This window comes from Heterodontus francisci, chromosome 5, assembly GCF_036365525.1.
Source record: "Heterodontus francisci isolate sHetFra1 chromosome 5, sHetFra1.hap1, whole genome shotgun sequence".
Classification (NCBI taxonomy): Eukaryota; Metazoa; Chordata; class Chondrichthyes; order Heterodontiformes; family Heterodontidae; genus Heterodontus; species Heterodontus francisci.
In genome coordinates this window covers 15,232,008-15,253,459 of record NC_090375.1, presented here as the reverse complement: position 1 = coordinate 15,253,459, position 21,452 = coordinate 15,232,008, and the positions used below count along the sequence as shown (strand labels likewise).

Sequence of the window (21,452 nt, the reverse complement as noted above, 5' to 3'; positions counted from 1 at the left end):
AATCATGTCCCCCTTCAGCCTTCTCTGCTCCAAGGAAAACAACCCTAGCTTTTTCAGTCTCTCTTCACAGCTGAAATGCTCCAGCCCAGGCACCATCCTGGTGAATCTCCTCTGCACCCTTTCCAGTGCAATCACATCCTTCCTATAGTGTGGTGACCAGAACTGTACACAGTACTCCAGCTGTGGCATAACTAACGTTTTATATAGCTCCATCATAACCTCCCTGCTCTTATATTCTATGCATTGGCTAATAAAGGCAAGTATGCCATATGCCTTCCTAACCACCTTATCCACCTGTGCTACTGCCTTCAGTGATCTATGGACAAGTACACCAAGGTCCCTCTGACCTTCCGTACTTTTTTTTTTATTCATTCATGGGATGTGGGCGTCACTGGCCAGGCCAGCATTTATTGCCCATCCCGAATTGCCCTTGAGAAGGTGATGGTGAGCTGCCTTCTTGAACCGCTGCAGTCCATTTGGGGTAGGTATACCCACAGTGCTGTTAGGAAGGGAGTTCCAGGAGTTTGACCCAGCGACAATGAAGGAATGGCGATATAGTTCCAAGTCAGGATGGTGTGTGACCTGGAGGGGAACTTGCAGCTGGTGGTGTTCCCATGTATTTGCTGCCCTTGTCCTTCTAGTTGGTAGAGGTCGTGGGTTTTATTTTTTATTTTTATTTATTTAGAGATACAGCACTGAAACAGGCCCTTCGGCCCACCGAGTCTGTGCGGACCAACAACCACCCATTTATACTAACCCTACAGTAATCCCAGGAAGGTGCCTTCCTAGGGTCCAACCATCCATTGTATATTCCCTTGCCTTGTTAGTCCTCCCAAAATGCATCATCTCACACTTTCAGAATTAATTTCCATTTGTCACTGCTCCGCCCATCTCACCAGTCCATCTATATCTCCCTGCAATCTAAAGATTTCCTCCTCACTATGTACAACACCACCAATTTTCGTGTCATACAAAGAACAAAGAACAGTACAGCACAGGAACAGGCCATTCGGTTCTCCAAGCCGGCGCCGATCTTGATGCCTGCCTAAACTAAAACCATCGGCACTTCCGGGGACCGTATCCCTCTATTCCCATCCTATTCATGTATTCGTCAAGATGCCTCTTAAACGTTGCTATCGTACCTGCTTCCACCACCTCCCCAGGCAGCAAGTTCCAGTCACTCACCACCCTCTGTGTTAAAAACTTGCCTCGCACATCCCCTCTAAACTTTGCCCCTCTCACCTTAAACCTATGTCCCCTAGTAACTGACTCTTCCACCCTGGGAAAAAGCTTCTGACTATCCACTCTGTCCATGCCGCTCATAACTTTGTAAACCTCTATCATGTCGCCCCTCCACCTCCGTTGTTCCAGTGCTAACAATCAGAGTTTATCCAACCTCTCCTCATAGCTAATACCCTCCAGACCAGGCAACATCCTGGTAAACCTCCTCTGTACCCTCTCCAAAGCCTTCTGATAGTGTGGCGACCAGAATTGCACGCAATATTCTAAGCGTGGCCTAACTAAGGTTCTGTACAGCTGCAGCATGACTTGCCAATTTTTATACTCTATGCCCCGACCGATGAAGGCAAGCATGCCGTATGCCTTCTTGACGACCTTATCCACCTGCATTGCCACTTTCAGTGACCTGTGGACCTGTACGCCCAGATCTCTCTACCTGTCAATACTCCTAAGGGTTCTGCCATTTACTGTATACTTCCCACATGCATTAGACCTTCCAAAATGCATTACCTCACATTTGTCTGGATTAAACTCCATCTACCATTTCTCTGCCCAAGTCTCCAACCGATCTATATCCTGCTGTATCCTCTGACAATCCTCATCAATATCCGCAACTCCTCCAACCTTTGTCATCTGCAAACCGACTGATCATACCTCCTATATTCAGCTCTAAATCATTAATATACACTACAAACAGCATGGGTCCCAGCACTGATCCCTGTGGTACACCACTGGTCACAGGCTTCCACTTGCAAAAACAGCCCTCGACCATTACCGTCTGCCTCCTGCTACGAAGCCAATTTTGAATCCAATTTGCCAAAATGCCCTGGATCCCATGGGCTCTTACCTTCTTAACCAATCTCCCATGCGGGACCTTATCAAAAGCCTTACTGAAATCCATGTATACTACATCTACTGCTTTACCCTCATCTACACATCTAGTCACCTCCTCGAAAAATTCAATCAAGTTAGTTTGACATGATCTCCCCTTGACAAAGCCATGCCTACTGTCCCTGATTAATCCCTGCCTCTCCAAGTGGAGATTAATCCTGTCCCTCAGAATTTTTTCCAATATTTTCCCAACCACTGATGTTAGACTCACCAGCCTGGTTTATCCTTGCTACCCTTCTTGAATAATGGTACCACAATTTATGTGAGAATTTTTTTTCTCAGAAGAATCAATCCTGATAAACAGTTTAAAAACTCCTTGTTAGATTAGCTTCACAATGATTCTTCAATCCCCATTAGTGCCAAGTACTGAACAATACTCAGCTGTGGTTCAGTGGGCATCACTCTCACATGTGGTCCTGTGGCCTCAAGTCCCACTCCAGAAACTTGAGTGCAAAATCTAGGCTGACACTCCCATTGAGGGAGTGCCGCACAGCCGGAGGTGCCGTCTTTCGCTTGAGATGTTCAAACAAAGTCCCACCTGCCCTTTCAGGGTGGGTGCAAATGATCCCCTGGCACTATTTTGAAGAACAGCAGGGGAGATCTCATTAAAACATCATTGAAACCCATTATCTGGTCATTATTGCATTGCTGTTTGTGGGATCTTGCTGTGCGCAAATTGGCTACTGTGTTTCTCAAAACAGTGACTACACTTCAAAAGCACTGTAAAGTGGCTGTAAAGTGATTTAGGGTGTCCTGAGATTATGAAAGGTGCTATATAAATGCAAGTGCATTATTTTCAAACCTCACTATCATTTGCCAGCAGAATGTACTCACCACCTCTTCTTGAGGCAGGTACCTATTGTGATGTTGGCATCATGCTGTTTTCAGGAGATGACAACCATGAATGGAATCCTAGTCAAATCTCTCTTAGTAATGCTGAAGCTTGTACTGACTCAGAACAGTATTTGGGAAACTCTAAGCCACAATTATTTTTTTGCTTGGAAATGCCTAACAATTTGGTGAAGATATTAGTCAGTTTATTCCAAATGGATTAATGCCTCCATTATGTTAAGGTACCGAGCTATAAGAATGGCTGCCATGTCACTGCACTCCAAAGGTAAAACAAAATGAAGCGATTTAAGGCATGTTACTGACACGTTGAGGTTCTACATAATTTAACTTGGTGAGTTTAGATTCAATTAAATAAGTCATGATTAAAAAGCTAGTATCAGTAATGGTAACCATGAAACTACCAGGTTATTGTACAACCCATCTTATTCACTAATGTCCTTTCGGGAAGGAAATCTTCCGTCCTCACCCGGTCTGGCCAACATGCAAGTCCAGGCCCACAGCAATGGGGCTGACTCTTAACTGCCTGCTGAAATGGCCTAGCAAGCGATGCAGTTTTATTCAAGAAGGCGGCTCGCCACCATCTTCTCAAGGGCAATTAGGGGTGGGTGATAAATGCTGACCTAGCCAGCGACGCCCACACCCTGTGAATGTATTAAATAAAAAAGTTTAATTACCATAGCAATCGGATTATTCATAGGTGGTTCATGTTCACGTATGTCAACTGGTGGAATGATCCACTCTCTCTTCTGCCATCTGGAGATACTTTTTGATGGAAAACGGATAACTTTAAGGCTTCTCTTTACAAGCTGAAAAAACAAATTGGAAATCACTTCAGCTTTACAAACTGAACTTGTAAAAGAAAAGGAACATTCATTAACAATCATGGGAATGGATTCAATGGTTGGATTATTTCTGATCCTCAAAACGTCAAGTTGTTTTGCTAACCAAACTATTTCTTCATGCTAGGCATGGTTTATTTATATTCCAATAAAGGTATTTTAGTTTTGCTACAAAAATGATACCTAGCGACACAAGCAAGTTTCAAAGAGATCATTGGAAGGGGATTTTAACCTCCCAGGATGCATGGAAAAGGGGAGGAAGGGGGCATAAATTGTTGCACATGGGAAACCCGAGCCATCGTAAACACACGTATTTCAGGTTTACCTGTGAGGGGTTTGGGGTCGGTTCTGGAGAGTTGAGTCGGTAATTGTAATACTTAAGTGACTTGTATGCCTCGGATGCCATTTTCCATTTGGACATAATGGCTGCAGGCCGGATTTCGCAGGACTCAGGAAACCCAGAAGCTGAAGAGAGCTGGGAGCTGTAGCATCCAGCAGGTAAGTATCTTTCCAGCACTGCTTGTGGGCCAGGAGTAGAAGAAATACTTACCCCATCGAGCCCCCAAGCTAACTTGGCACGATCGGCCTCTCTTCCCGCCATCTCAAGAGTACCTTCCCAGTAAACTCAGTCCACCCCCACCCAATCTCTATTCCTCCATGTGATCCCTCACTCTCCCTCCCCACCACCATCTGCCTCCCTACCCCAATCGGCAAACTCCTTTACCCCACCGTCAATCTCCCTTGCCTCCCCACCCCTCAAACAATCTCCCTTCCCCTTCCCATCCCACCCCTGATCACAATTACCAGGGAACATGAGCATCCCCAATGGTCCTTAGCTGTTGTCACATGGTCCAGAACTTCTGCTCAACAACCAGCATCACAATTTGGCGGGAAGCAGAATGAAAAAATTCAAATGAGGACCAGCCGTTAAATTTCAGCAGGGTGTCCATGTTTCCCATATTTCCCGGTCAACGACAGTCTTCCCCATGACCCCCCACCAGTCTTCCCCCCCCACCCCACTCCCTCCTCGAACCCTCCCTCACCCCATCTGTAAATATTAGGGCCCAGCACTTTCTCACCTCAGTCTTTTTTGAAGCGACTAACTGGATGTCCACTGCCCATGTTTCATGAGTTTCCATGTCATCTGCCAACACTTTGAACTCGTACTTTGAATCAATGGTTTGAGGCCGAGTTGCGTGTACAGCTCCATCAAGGTCCACAGCAAAGCTGCTATCACTGCTACATAACTGGACATTGCTCCTCATGCCACAGTCCCGAAACGGCACTGGATTTTTAAAAGAAATCTGGAATTAAACTCTTTCATACAAAAGCAAAATACTGTGGATGCTAGAAATACGAAATAAAAACAGAAGGTGCTGAAAGTCAGCAGGTCAGGCAGCATCTGTGGAGAGAGAATCAGAGTTAACATCTCAGGTTTGGGATCTTTCATCAGAACTGGGGAAAGATAGAAATGTAACAGGCTTGAAGCAAGTGGAATGGGGGAGGTGGAAAGAACAAAATGGAAGGTCTGTGATAGGGTGGAAGACAGAGAAATTAAATTCTTATTCTTTCCTGGGATGTGGGCATCGCTGGCTATGCCAGCATTTATTGCCCATCCCTAATTACCCTTGAGAAGGTGGTGGTGAGCTGCCTTCTTGAACCACTGCAGTCCATGTGGGGTAGGTACACCCACAGTGCTGTTAGGAAGGGAGTTCCAGGATTTTGACCCAGCGACAGTGAAGGAACAACGATATAGTTCCAAGTCAGTATGATGTGTGGCTTGGAGGGGAACTTGCAGGTGGTGGTGTTCCCAAGCTTCTGCTGCCCTTGTCCTTCTAGGTGGTAGAGGTCACGGGTTTGGAATGTGTTGTTGAAGGAACCTTGGTGCATTGCTGCAGTGCATCTTGTAGATGGTATACACTGCTGCAACTGTGCGTCGGTGGTGAAGGGAGTGAATGTTGAAGGTGGTGGATGGGATGCTGATCAAGCGGGCTGCTTTGTCCCAGATGGTGCTGAGCTTCTTGAGTGTTGTTGGAGCTGCAGCCATCCAGGCAAGTGTAGAGTATTCCATCACACTCCTGACTTGTGCCTTGTAGATGGTGGACAGGCTTTGGGGAGTCAGGAGGTGAGTTACTCACCACAGAAAATTAAATGACAAAAGGCCGAATGTAGTGGTAATGGGACATTAAGGTAGATAAGTCCCCAGGGCCTGATGGGATCTACCCTAGAATACTGAGGGAGGCAAGGGAAGAAATTGCTGTGGCCTTGACAGAAATCTTTGCATCCTCATTGGCTACAGGTGAGGTCCCAGAGGACTGGAGAATAGCCAATGTTGTGCCTTTGTTTAAGAAGGGTGGCAAGGATAATCTAGGAAATTATAGGCCGGTGAGCCTTACGTCAGTGGTAGGGAAACTAGAGAGGATTATTCGGGATGGGATTTACTCCCATTTGGAAACAAACAAACTTATTAGCGAGAGACAGCATGGTTTTGTGAAGGGAAGGTCGTGTCTCACTAATTTGATTGAGTTTTTTGAGGACGTGACAAAGATGATTGATGAAGGAAGGGCAGTGGATGTTATCTATATGGACTTTAGTAAAGCCTTTGACAAGGTCCCGCATGGCAGACTGGTGCAAAAGGTGAAGTCACACGGGATCAGAGGTGAGCTGGCAAGATGGATACAGAACTGGCTCTGCCATAGAAGACAGAGGGTAGCAGTGGATGGGTGTTTTTCTGAATGGAGGGATGTGACTAGTGGTGTTCCGCAGGGATCAGTGCTGGGACCTTTGCTGTTGTAGTATATATAAATAATTTGGAGGAAAATGTAGCTGGTCTGATTAGTAAGTTTGCGGATGACACAAAGGTTGGTGGAGTTGCAGATGATGATGAGGATTGTCAGAGGATACAGCAGGATATAGATCAGTTGGAGACTTGGGCGGAGAAATGGCAGATGGAGTTTAATCCAGACAAATGTGAGGTAATGCATTTTGGAAGGTGTAATGCAGGTAGGAGGTATACAGTAAATGGCAGAACCCTTAGGAGTATTGACAGGCAGAGAGATCTGGGCGTACAGGTCCACAGATCACTGAAAGTGGCAACGCAGGTGGATAAGGTAGTCAAGAAGGCATACGGCATGCTTGCCTTCATCGGTCGGGGCATAGAGTATAAAAATTGGCAAGTCATGTTGCAGCTGTACAGAATCTTAGTTAGGCGACACTTAGAATATTGCGAGAAATTCTGGTCGCCACACTACCAGAAGGACGTGGAGGCTTTGGAGAGGGTAGAGAGGAGGTTTACCAGGATGTTGCCTGGTCTGGAGGGCATTAGCTATGAGGAGAGGTTGGAAAAACTCAGATTGTTTTCACTGGTGCGATGGAGGTGGAGGGGCGACAAGATAGAGGTTTACAAAGTTATGAGCGGCATGGACAGAGTGGATAGTCAGAAGCTTTTTCCCAGGGTGGAAGAGTCAGTTACTAGGGGACATAGGTTTAAGGTGCGAGGGGCAAAGTTTAGAGGGGATGTGCGAGGCAAGTTTTTTTACACAGAGGGTGGTGAGTGCCTGGAACTTGTTGCCGGGGGAGGTGGTGGAAGCAGGTACGATAGCGACGTTTAAGAGACATCTTGACAAATATATGAATAGGAAGGGAATAGAGGGATATGGGCCCCGGAAGTGCAGAAGGTGTTAGTTTAGGCAGGCATCAAGATCGGCGCAGGCTTGGAGGGCCGAATGGCCTGTTCCTGTGCTGTACTGTTCTTTGTTCTTTGTTATATAAGGAAACAAAAGAATTGTCTCGAGGTGGTGTGAATGGCAGGATGATGAAACAGCTGGCATCTGAAAGCAAAAACAAGAGAAAAATAGGAGTAAGACCAAAACATGCAAAGAAATAGGAAACAAAATGGGGAAGAGATTATGATGTGAAATGGTTAAACTTAACGTCGAGTCCGGAAGGCTGTAAAGTACCTAATTGAAAGAGCTTTCATGTTCAGATCCACCATTACAGATATCGCCTGGACACTCCTTGTTTCTCGAACTGCTGTTCTCGTCACACCCTGAGATCCGCACTCAACGCAACGTGTTGCTACAAGTTTTTGAACTTTAAGGGAATCAAGAGATATGGGGCTAGAGTGGGCAAGCGAACTTGATGTATATGTTCAGCCATAATCTGATTGAATGGCGGAGCAAGTCTGAGGGGCTGAATGATATACTCCAGATCCTATTTCTTATATTCCTCAGCTGGCTTTCCACTGGGAGGAGAATCACTAACTAAGCCTCTCCTCATTCAGTTTCAACAAACGTGCACTTTTTCAAGCTTGGCTTGATGGTGTAGCAACAGGGACAGGAATCCTTGCTAATGTGATGGCTGGCATGGACAGGATGGGTCGAAGGGCCTGTTTCTGTGCTGTATAGTTCTACGACTCTAATTATTCCCATTGCTAACTAGCGGAAACCCTCTTTACTACTTCACCGAAACCAATAAAAACCCAAGGCTTAATCCTGGGACATACCAGATCTGTCCAGCTCATTGTGTGTGTGGCCCACACAACATATTTATATCTGCTAGAAGTGCCTGGCTATTTGATTCATTATATAAAAATCCAATTCAGAAAGTGAAAAGGAGAAATAGTAAAACTATTTATGGTTCAAGAATATGCAATATCGCTACTGTTTTTAGGGAGGGGGAAAGACCATGTGCACTGAAAGTCAAATAAATAACATTACTAGCATCTCAGCTGCACTCACCTGTAAGAACGATGTCCCCTTTGAAAACATGTGGAGCGATCTGTGCCTCAATTTTACCTTTGGAAAATCCTCTTTGGCAAAAACATTGTCCAACCTCACAGTAAGTCTGGAATGAGATTACACATGTGCATAAGAGGGTTTACAATGCTTTGTTTAGAAGGTAATAGATTTCTCATCTGCTACTCTCCCTCACTCAATTTTTAAATGTTATGCTCAACGTTCACATACACACAACCAGGCAACACCACCTTGAGCAGTGGGACATTTAATCCTGTTTGATGCTGTTTCTTATTACACAGCCTTCTCCAGTTCCTGATGTATACAAAATGAAATTTGAGACACAGAAATATAAAAGCTGCTCCAAATAGCATCAGATCAGAAAGAAAATTAAAGGTACATGACGATTGAACCACATTTGCAGAATAAGAAAATCTGTACCAAGAGTAGTGGAGTCCACTGGCATTGCTCCTGAGGGTTAGCTGTGGTCAAGTGGTACACATTTGCCTGAGACAGATAAATTGTGGGTTCAAATCCCATTCCAGAGACTTGAACACTATATCTGGGTTGACATTCCAGTGCCAGTGTTGAGCAAGTGCGGCACTGTCTGAGGTGATACATTTCAGATGAGATGTTAAATCAAGGGTCTGTCTGCCCTCTGAGGTTGGTGTGAAAGATCCCATGGCACTATTTCAAAGGAGAGCAGGGCAGTTATTCCCAGTGAACTTGACAATATCTACCCTCAATCAACATCACTCAAAAAAAGATTATCTGGTCATTATCACATTGCTGTTTGTGCGGGCCTGCTGTGTGCACAGTGGCTGCAGTGTTTCCTACACTGCAGCAGTGGTTAGCACCGCTGCCTTACAGCTCCAGCAACCCGGGTTCAGTTCTGGGTACTGTCTGTGCAGAATTTGCAAGTTCTCCCTGTGACCGCGTGGGTTTCCTCCGGGTGCTCCGGTTTCCTCCCACATGCCAAAGACTTGCGGGTTGATAGGGAAATTGGCCATTGTAAAATTGTCCCTAGTGTAGGTAGGTGGTAGGAGAATTGAGGGAAGGTGGGGATGTGAGAGGGAAAATGGGATTAATGCAGGATTAGTATAAGTGGGTGGTTGATGGTTTGCATGGTCTCGTTGGGCCGAAGGGCCTGTTTTGGTGCTGTATGACTGTTTAACAGTGACAGTATTTCATTGGCTGTAAAGCTGTTTGGGACATCCGGTGGTCGTGAAAGACACTATATAAATGTAACACCTTTATTTTTCAGACTATGTAGCAAGCTCTGTATACGTTTACAGAAAGTGTCTGGAGGAACCCTTTTCAACACATGATGTGCCCATGACACAAACTCAGAACCAGCTTCAACTTTTCCTGACAGCATCTCAATAACTAAGGATAACTACGATGATGTTTCACTAATCAATACATAAAGATGCTTCAAAAAGCAAAATGTGCATTTATATAGTAACTTTCATGACCACCGGACATCTCAAAGCGCTTTACAACCAATTGAAGCGTAGTCACTGTTGTAATGTAGGAACTTTAGCAGCCAATTTATGCACAGCAAGCTTCCACAAACAGCAATGCGATGATGACTTGATAATCTATTTCTTTGGCGATTTTGGGATAAATATTGGCCAGGACACCGGGGAGAACTCCCCTACTCTTCTTCAAAATAGTGGCTGCGGTATTGACAGGGCAGACGGGGCCTTAATTGAATGTCCCATCTGAAAGCCGACAGCTCCGACAGTGCAGCACTGGGTATGCCAGCTGAGATTATTCATTCAGTCTCTGGAGTGGGAAAAACAGCAATGAGATATCAGCCAGATTTTTTAGCCCAAAGTTTGTCACCCAAAAATTAAACTCACCAATTTAAATTATGTAGAACCTCAACGTGTCAGTAACATGCCTTAAATCGCTTCATTTTGTTTTACCTTTGGAGTGCAGTGACATGGCAGCCATTCTTATAGCTCGGTACCTTAACTTAATGGAGGCATTAATCCATTTGGAATAAACTGACTAATATCTTCACCAAACTGTTAGGCATTTCCAAGCAAAAAAATAATTGTGGCTTAGAGTTTCCCAAATACTGTTCTGAGTCAGTACAAGCTTTAGCATTACTAAGAGAGATTTGACTAGGATTCCATTCATGGTTGTCATCTCCTGAAAACAGCATGATGCCAACATCACAATAGGTACCTGCCTCAAGAAGAGGTGGTGAGTACATTCTGCTGGCAAATGATAGTGAGGTTTGAAAATAATGCACTTGCATTTATATAGCACCTTTCATAATCTCAGGACACCCTAAATCACTTTACAGCCACTTTACAGTGCTTTTGAAGTGTAGTCACTGTTTTGAGAAACACAGTAGCCAATTTGCACACAGCAAGATCCCACAAACAGCAATGCAATAATGACCAGATAATGGGTTTCAATGATGTTTTAATGAGATCTCCCCTGCTGTTCTTCAAAATAGTGCCAGGGGATCATTTGCACCCACCCTGAAAGGGCAGGTGGGACTTTGTTTGAACATCTCAAGCGAAAGATGGCACCTCCGGCAGTGCGGCACTCCCTCAATGGGAGTGTCAGCCTAGATTTTGCACTCAAGTTTCTGGAGTGGGACTTGAGGCCACAGGACCACATGTGAGAGTGATACCCACCGAACCACAGCTGAGTATTGTTCAGTACTTGGCACTAATGGGGATTGAAGAATCATTGTGAAGCTAATCTAACAAGGAGTTTTTAAACTGTTTATCAGGATTGATTCTTCTGAGAAAAAAAATTCTCACACAAATTGTGGTACCATTATTCAAGAAGGGTAGCAAGGATAAACCAGGCTGGTGAGTCGAACATCAGAGGGACAGGATTAATCTCCACTGGGAGAGGCAGGGATTAATCAGGGATAGTCAGCATGGCTTTGTCAGGGGGAGATCGTGTCTAACAAACTTGATTAAATTTTTCGAGGAGATGACTAGATGTGTCGATGAGGGTAAATCAGTAGATGTAGTATACATGGATTTCAGTAAGGCTTTTGATAAGGTCCCACATGGGAGATTGGTTAAGAAGGTAAGAGCCCATGGGATCCAGGGCAATTTGGCAAATTGGATCCAAAATTGGCTTAGTGGCAGGAGGCCGAGGGTAATGGTCGAGGGCTGTTTTTGTGAGTGAAATCCTGTGACCAGTGGTGTGCCGCAGGGATTGGTGCTGGGACCCGAGCTGTTTGTAGTGTACATTAATGATTTAGACATGAATATAGGAGGTATGATCAGTAAATTCACAGATGATACGAAAATTGGTGGTGTTGTAAATAGTGAGGAGGCAAGCCTTAGATTACAGGACGATATAGATGGGCTGGTAAGATGGGCGGAGCAGTGGCAAATGGAATTTAATCCTGAAAAGTGTGAGATAATGTATTTTGGGAGGACTAACAAGGCAAGGGAATACACAATGGATGGTCGAACCCTAGGAAGTACAGAAAGTCAGAAGGACCTTGGTGTACTTGTCCATTGATCACTGAAGGCAGCAGCACAGGTAGATAAGGTGGTTAGGAAAGCATATGGGATACTTGCCTTTATTAGCCGAGGCATAGAATATAACAGCAGGGAGGTTATGATGGAGCTGTATAAAACGCTAGTTAGGCCACAGCTGGAGTACTGTGTACAGTTCTGGTCACAACACTATAGGAAGGATGTGATTGCACTGGAGAGGGTGCAGAGGAGATTCACCAGGATGTTGCCTACGCTGGAGCATTTCAGCTATGAAGAGAGACTGAAAAAGCTAGGGTTGTTTTCCTTAGAGCAGAGAAGGCTGAGGGGGGACCTGATTGAGGTGTAGAAGATTATGAGAGGCATTGATAGGTTAGTTAGGAAGACATTTTTTCCCTTAGCGAAGGGGGTCAAGAACCAGGGGCCATAGATTTAGGGTAAGGGGCAGGAGTTTTAGGGAGGATTTGAGGAAACATTTTTTCACCCAGAGGGTGGTTGGAATCTGGAACGCACTGCCTGAAGAGGTGGTGGAGGCAGGAACCCTCACAACATTTAAGAAGTGTTTAGATGAGCACTTGAAACACCATAGCATATAACGGGCCAAGTGCAGGAATATGGGATTAGAAAAGTTGGGTGATGTATGGCCGGCACAGACACGATGGGCCGAAGGGCCTGTTTCTTTGCTGTATAACACTATGACTGTATGACTCTAAATAGGTAAATGGAGTTGAGCAACATTTTTACAATTACACTGCTGAGGTCTGGAATAGTGCAGCTACATGACAGGTATAAACATGATGCATAACAAAACAATCTGCCTGAAACTAGAATCAATTTGCCCAATATGCAAATTCTGCCACAAATAAATCATACAGTACAGAAAGAGGCCATTCAGCACATCATGCCTATGTCAGCTCTTTGAAAGAAGTATCCAATTAGTCACACTTCTCCGGTTTCTCCCCGACAGCCCTGCAATTGTTTCACTTCAAGGATTTATCATATTCCTTTTGGAAAGTTACAACTGAATCTGCTTCCATTGCCCTTTCAGGCAGCGCGTTCCCGATTGTAACTTGCTGCGTACAATAAAAACCCATCTTGCTTCTGGTTCTTTTGCCAATTGCCTGAAATCTGTGTCCTCTGGTTACTGACCCCTCTAGTAACAGGAAGGGCAGATAGGGAGAAACTAGTTCTGCTGGTTGAGGTGTCTAGGCATAGTCAAAACATTCGAGCCAGACCTTTCAGGAGTGAAATAAGTAAACACTTCTACACACAAAAGCGGTAAAAGTTTGGAACTCTCTTTCACATATGGCAATTGATACTAGATCAATTGTTAATTTTAAATCAGAGATTAATAGATTTTTGTTAGCCAAATATATGAAGGAATATGGGGTAATATATGGAGCTAGGTCACAGATCAATCATGACCTCAATGACTAGCAGAATAGCATCGAGGGTTGAATTGCTTCCTCCGGTTCCCATTTACTCAATCAAAACCCCTCATGATTTTGAGCAACTCTGTTAACTTTCCCTGGTGTCAGCTGTGACTCAGTTGGTAGCACTCAAACCTCTCAATCACAAGGTTAAAGTCCCACTTCAGGGTTTCAGCACAAAAATCAAGGCTGGCACTCAGTACTGAGAGAGTGCTGTACTGTCGGAGGTGCTGTTTTTTTGGGATAAACTGAGGCCCCATCTGCCTGCTTGGATGTGAAAGATCCCATGGCACTATTTCAAAAAAGAGCAGGAGAGTTCTCCCGAGTGTCCTGGCCAATATTTATCCCCCAACCAACATCACAAAAAACAGATTATCTGGTCATTATCACATTGCTGTCTGTGGGATCTTGCTGTGCACAAATTGGCTGTTACATTTCCTACAATACAACAGTGATGACACTTCAAAAGTACTTCATTGGCTGTAAAGTGGTTTGAGATGTCTGGCTGTTGTGAAAGGAGCTATATAAATGCAAGTCTTTCTTTCTTAACCTTCACTGCTCCAAATGGGAACAATTCTAGTCTCAGAATTCTTAATTGAAATTATTATGTGGAGAATAAAGATGTATAGTGATTGATTTAGTACTACAGAAACTTACAAGGCAAGTATGATCTGATGATGAGCTAATACAACACAGATCATGCATGAATTGGATGTACGGTAATCTTTCATTGTGATTCATTGTTCAATATGTAAATCTATGACACAATATGGTGAGAACATGCACTGAAACCAAGGTGTGGCAATCTGTTTCGGATGTGCACTCATGCTAGTCTTCAGGCAGATGACAGAAAGTTTGCCTTGTGAGCCTTTTCATCTGATGAGAAAGAAGAAATAAAGGAGTAGATGCCACACAGTATTGACGCACAAGGAAGAACGGGGTATTCATAACGTGGGGGAGAAAGGAAAAAAGGAACAGTGGACAGGGAGGGGGAAAGGAAGAACAAAGAACAAAGAACAGTACAGCACAGGAACAGGCCATTCAGCCCTCCAAGACTGCGCTGATCTTGATGCCTGTCTAAACTAAAACCTTCTGCACTTCCGGGGACCATATCCCTCTATTCCCATCCTATTCATGTATTTGTCAAGATGCCTCTTAAACGTCGCTATCGTACCTGCTTCCACCACCTCCCCCGGCAGCAAGTTCCAGGCACTTACCACCCTCTGTGTAAAGAACTTGCCTCGCACATCCCCTCTAAACTTTGCCCCTCTCACCTTAAACCTATGTCCCCTAGTAACTGACTCTTCCACCCTGGGAAAAAGCTTCTGACTATCCACTCTGTCCATGCTGCTCATAACTTTGTAAACCTCTATCATGTCGCCCTTCCTCCTCCGTCGTTCCAGTGAAAACAATCCGAGTTTATCCAACCTCTCCTCATAGCTAATGCCCTCCAGACCAGGCAACATCCTGGTAAACCTCTTCTGTACCCTTTCCAAAGCCTCCACGTCCTTCTGGTAGTGTGGCGACCAGAATTGCACGCAATATTCTATCTGCTCCTCTACCTCCCATTGGCTGTTGGGAGGCCTGTAGAAAACCCCCAACATTGTGACTGCATCCTTCCTATTCCTGAACTCCACCCACATTGCCTCACTGCATGACCCCTCCGAGGTGTCCTCCTGCAGTACAGCTGTGATATTCTCCTTAACAAGTAATGCAACTCCCCCACCCCTTTTACATCCCCCTCTATCCCATCTGAAGCTTCTAAATCCTGGAACATTTAGCTGCCCATCCTGTCCTTCCCTCAATCAAGTCTCTGTAATAGCAACAACATCATAGTTCCAAATACTAATCCAAGCTCTAAGTTCCTTACCTGTTATACTTCTCGCATTGAAACAAATGCACTTCAGACCACCAGTGCCGCTGTGCTCCGCAACATCTCCCTGCCTGCTCTTCCTCTTAGTCTTACTGGCCTTATTTACTATGTCCACCTCATTTATTTCACTTGCTGTCCTACTGCTCTGGTTCCCACCCCCCTGCCACACTAGTTTAAACCCTCCCGAGTGACACTAGCAAACCTCACAGCCAGGATATTTGTGCCCCTCCAGTTTAGATGCAATCCATCCTTCTTTTACAGGTCCCATCTGTCCCTGAAGAGATCCCAATGGTCCAGATATCTGAAACCCTCCCTTCTACACCAGCTGTTCAGCCACGCGTTTAGCTGCACTATCTTCCTATTTCTAGCCTCACTGGCACGTGGCACAGGGAGTAATCCAGAGATTACAACCCTAGAGGTCCTGTCTTTTAACTTACTACCTAACTCCCTAAACTCCCCCTGCAGGACCTGCAGGGTTCTACAGAACAGAAGAAATTTTTTAGGTTATAGTTCCAACATGCTACTCAGCAACAGGCTAATTCCGTGAAGACAGAACATACCACCAAGGTTTTTATGACAGCAGCTTCCAAACCCGGGAATGCGACCAACTAGAAAAACAAGGGCAGCAGACACATGGGAACACCACCATCTTCAAGATCCTCTTCAAGTCACGCAGCATCCTGACTTGAAATATATTGGCCATTCCCTCATTGTCACTGGGGTCAAGATCCTGGAATTCCATCCCTCACTGTAGGTGTACCTACACCACACTAGTGTCTTTTAGGCAAGAAAATCTGTCATCCTTAACCAGTCTGTCCTTAAATGTGACTGCAGACCCACAGTAATGTGCCTGACTCTTCACTGTCCTCCAAATTAACCCAGCAAGCACTCAGTTAAGAGCAATTTGGGATGGGCAAGCTTGCTATTGCTGCTGCCTCTGGTGAATGAGTAAACATTTTTTTAAAAGACGCCTTCTCAACACAGGAAATAGGAGCAGGAGTAGGCCATTCGACCCTTGAGCCTGCACCACCATTCAACGAGATCATGACTGATTTCTATCTCAATGCCATTTTCCGGCACTATCCCCATATCCCTTGATATCTTTACTATTTAGAAATGTATTGATCACTGTCTTAAACATACTCAATGACTGAACCTCCACAGCCCTATGGGGTAGAGAATTCCAAAGATTCACCACCCTCTGTGTGAAGAAATTCCTTCTCATCTCAGTCCTAAATGGTCTACCTCTTATTCTGAGACTGTTGTCCCCTGGTTCCAGACCCCCTACCCAGGGGAAACATCCTTCCTGCATTTACCCTGCTGAGCCATGTAAGAATTTTGTACACTTCAGTGAGATCAGCTGTCATTTTTCTAAACTCCGGAGAACACAGGCCCAGTCTCCCCAGTCTCCTCTCCTGGACAATCCCGCCATCCCATGGATGTCTGGTGAAACTTTGTTGCACTCCCTCTATGGCAAGTATATCCTTCCTTAGGTAAGGAGACCAAAACTGTACACAATACTCCAGATGCAGTCTCACCAAGGCAATTACAGCAAGACTCCTTTACTCCTGTACTTTTTAAGCCTCTTCCTTTGATCTAATACAATCTTTAACTTCTCTTGTTAGCCCGCTGGGCCTTTTTGTGTCTCAAAGAACGTTAATTTGTTGCGAACAGTGTATTAATTATTTAAATGCTAACCATTGCCTGTCTATCATCATACCTTTTAATGTAGTTTCCCCAATCAGAGGCAATTTTCCCCTCATACCTTCATAGTTTCCTTTGTTTAGATTTAGACCCAAGTTTCGAATTGAACTACATCACTTTCAAAGTTAATGTAAATTTCTACCATATTATGGTCACTCTTCCCTGGAGGCTCTTTTACAATTAGATTATTAATTAGCCCTTTCTCATTGCACAATACTAGATCTAAAATAGCTCATTCTCTAGTTGGTTCCTTACCATACTGTTCTAGAAAACCATCTTGTATACATTCCAGGAATTCATCCTCCACAGCATTAGTGCTAATTAGGTTTACCCATTCTATATGTAGATTGAAGTTCCCCATGCTTACTGTATTACCCTTGCGACATGCACCTCTAATTTCCTGATTTATACCGTGCCCTATATTACGACCATGGTGGGAGCAATGCACTGTCAATTCAGTCCCATCACTCCACAGAACAGCATCATATTATTAAAGGTTTCCCACCCAACTGGAAAACAGCCAACTTAAACCCTTTAGTAACTCCCAAAATAAAACAGACCAAACCAGGTATCTTTAGACAACAAATTAACTATTAAAAAACAAAATCTTAAACACTATTAAGATAAACCATGTCTAAAAACCTTAGAACTTCTTATTCTAACCTAATTCCCCCATACAAACACATACATTCAAAACTAACAGTTAACCGGTTTTAAAAGTGGTGTTTTTAAAAAGTAGCTGTTTCTTAAGAATAAATGAATAAGTCTTTGTGGGTTACATTCCCGATGGATGAGGTATTCTAATGTGAAATTAAAAAGCAGAATCCAAAAGGTAATAATCTCTGGATTATTATCTGAGCCACATGCAAATTGGCATCGGGCAAATAAGATTAGAGAAATTAATGCGTGGCTCAAAGACTGGTGTGGTAGAAGTGTGTTCCGGTTTGTGGGGCACTGGCATCAGTACTGGGGAAAGTGGTGGCTGTACCATTGGGACAGTCTACACCTGAACCATGCTGGGGTCGGTGTTCTAGCAAGGCGCATAACTAGGGAAGTAGAGAGGGTTTTAAACTGAATAGTGGGGGCAAGGGATCACATTTGGGAAGATATGGTAAATCAAGGAGTAGAGACAAGGCAAGAGAGAAACGATATGGGAAGTGATAAACAGACTGTGACAGGAAGGGACATGAGCGTACAAATCTAAGAGGACATCAACAAATAAGGCTAGAGGTTACAAAAATAATAAAAGGACAAAACTAAAAGCTCTGTATCTGAATGCAAATAGCATTCGAAACAAAACAGATGAACTGGGAGCACAAATAGAAATAAATAAACACGATCTGATAGCCATTACAGAGACATGGCTGCAGGACAACATTGATTGGGACCTGAATATTGAAGGGTATATGACATTTAGGAAGGACAGGAAGCTAGAAAAAGGTGGAGGGGTAGCTCTGTTAATTAATGATGGTATTAGCGCAATAGAGAGGGATGACCCAAGTTCAGGAAACCAGGATGTTGAAGCAGTTTGGGTAGAGATGAGAAATCATAAAGGCAAGAAGTCACTTGTGGGAGTGGTGTACAGGCCACCTAACATTGACCACACTGTGGGACGGGGTATAAAGGAAGAAATAATGGCAGCTTGTCAGAAAGGTACAGCGATAATTATGGGGGATTTTAACCTACATATAGACTGGAAAAATCAGGTGGGCAGAGGTAGCCTCGATGAGGAGTACATTGAATGTCTTCAGGATAATTTCTTGGAACAATACTTTCTGGAGCCAACCAGACAGCAGGCTATACTAGACCTGGTAATGTGCAACGAGATAGGATCAATTAATGATCTGAAAACGAGAATGAGAATTTTACAATCTTCAAACCTTTCCACAGTATCTGCACCCCTAGATAGTCCATTGTACACTTTCAGCACCACTGTGTAAATTAAGTTAAATCTGAACCTTGTGCACATTTTCTCCTCTAAGTTTCAGCCCTCCACCTCTTCTAGTGGGCGGACATCTTGGACACGCTATCAGGGGTCAGTTATCAATTGGCTTAAAACTCAAAGAAGTAAAGGCAACATACACCTGGATTTCCGATACTCATTTCAGGCAGGAGAAATGCCAATCCACCATGCAAACATAAAATTATATTGAACTTATAGCACAGAAACATTTGTCCCAACCAGTCTATGCAAGTGTTTATGCTTCAAACAACTCCCTTCCCATTCTAATATAAAAGCAAAATACTGCGGATGCTGGAAATCTGAAACAAAAACAAGAAATGCTGGATTCTTCCCATTCTACTTCATTGAACTCTTATCAGCATACCCATCTATTCTTATCTCCCTGTATTTTGTTGCAATCCTCCTCTATATTAACCTACACCTTCAATTTGGCATCACTGGCAAGTTTGAAATTGTGCTTGGAATTCTAGAGTCCAAATTATTTATGTAAACGATGAACAGCAGCGATCCCAGCACCGATCCTTGTGGAACGCCACTTCTTTTACCAGTCTGACCTTTCCCCTCTACTGTTTGTTTTCTGTTTTGTAGCCAGGTTTCTATCCATTCTGTTACTTGACTCTACATGTTCTGTCAATAATCACAAGTCTATTATGCGATACCTTATTGGAGGCCTTTTATAAATCCAAATATGTAGTATGCCTACTGCATTATGCTTTCCTGTTACTACTTCAAAAAATTCTGTAAGCTTGGTCAAGCATAACCTTCCCTTTTGAAATCTGTGCTGACTATTCTTTTTTTAAAATCTGTTTGTGGGATGTGGGCATCACTGGCTAGGTCAGTATTTATTGCCCATCCCTTATTGACATGACTGACTGAATGGCTTGCTAGGCCTTTTTACGAACCAACCACATTGCTGTGGCTCTGGAATCGGGCCAGACCAGGTAAGGAAGGCAGATTTCCTTTGCTAAAGGACATTAATGAACCACATGGGTTTTTTGCAACAATCAACAATGGTTTCATGGTCATTATTGGACTAGATTTTAATTTCAGATTTATTAATTGAATTCAAATTTCACCATCTGCCGTAATAGGATTCAAACACATGTCCCCAGAGCATTAGCCTGGGCTCTGGATTACTAGTCCAGTGACATTACCACTACGCCACTGCCTCCCCTAGAACAACATCTAGAAACTGAAACTATATCGTTAAGTGAGAATTCCAGAGTCATATATGGCACAGAAGGAGGCCATTTGGTCCATCGAGTTCATGCCAGCTCTCCACGGAGCTATCCAGTCAGTCTCATTTCCCCCATTCAATCCCTGTAACTCTGCAAGTCTAACAGGAAGAAATACCGATTCACCAGCTGAGGGAGGTGGTAATTATCGGGAGGTTTCCTTGCCCATGTTTGACCTGACGCCATGAGACTTCATGGGATCCGGGGTCAATGTTGAGGGACTCTCATGGAAACTCCAACCCGACTGTATACTGTGCTGAATTGCCACTGGGGCTGAATTGCCTACTCCTGCCCCTAGTTCTTATGTTCTTATGTGTCGCCAACTTTGGAGAGTCTGTCCTACCGGTGGGACAGGGCATACCCAGGAATGGCAATGGTGGTATCTGGGACATTGGATGCAAGGTATGTTTTCATTAACTTTCATACCACTGATGTTAAGCTAAATGGTCTATTGGTTTCCTGGACAATCTCCCTTTTTAAATACAGGAATCACATTAGCTGTTTGTCAGTCTGTTGGCCCTACTCCCTTTGCAAATTTCTTTCATTTAATCTTTAATGCAAGAAGAGTAAAGTGACTCATTTTGGAAGAAAGAATGAGAAGTAATAGAAGCGAAATGGTACAATTTTAAAGGGGGTTCGAGGACGGAGAAATCTGGGGGTGTGTGCACCAGAACCTTTGAAGATGGCAGCACGGGTGGATGAGGCTGTATTTAAAAGCACATACAAAGGGTCTTTGGGTTATATAAAGGGATGTGGAGTAGAAAAGCAAGTTAGACAGAACATATTCCAGGTCATAAAAACTTGCACATGAAAAAAATGTTCTTTTTATTCCCCTTGGAATTGGTGTGAATTATCTTAAATTTGTGTCCTCTGCTCAACAGCCTGCCCCCATCTACTTCATCAAAACCTCTCTATTTTGATCACCTCTGTTAAATCTATTGTAGAAAAATGCAAAATAACGAGATTGCAGTGAATTGACAATGAAGATTTTTAAATAAAGACTCAAAACTACAGAACACAGCACAAGAGAAGGTTGAGGGTTATTCTTGTGGATGGCTCACATCTGGAGTAATATGTTTCATTCCAGTTACCCCACGACAGAAAGAATATCCAGACATTGCGGATAATGCAGAAGGCGGTATTCAAACTGATTCCTAGTTAAGGCCATCTAAAGTCAACTCCTTGTGGCAGGAATCAGCCTTAACATG

At 43.9% G+C, this 21,452-nt stretch overlaps 1 protein-coding gene across 1 annotated transcript in view; it reads right to left on the bottom strand.

Annotated features, from left to right (window-relative positions):
* LOC137369740 (desmoglein-2-like) overlaps positions 1-21,452 on the bottom strand; it is a 97,349-nt gene that overhangs the window by 65,279 nt on the left and 10,618 nt on the right. Inside the window, exons 2-4 of the mRNA XM_068031132.1 lie at positions 8,561-8,666; positions 4,901-5,106; positions 3,657-3,788 (exon numbers count right to left, since the gene is read on the bottom strand). Coding sequence (XP_067887233.1) covers positions 3,657-3,788; positions 4,901-5,106; positions 8,561-8,666 — 444 coding nt within the window. The remainder of the gene's footprint in view (positions 1-3,656; positions 3,789-4,900; positions 5,107-8,560; positions 8,667-21,452) is intronic.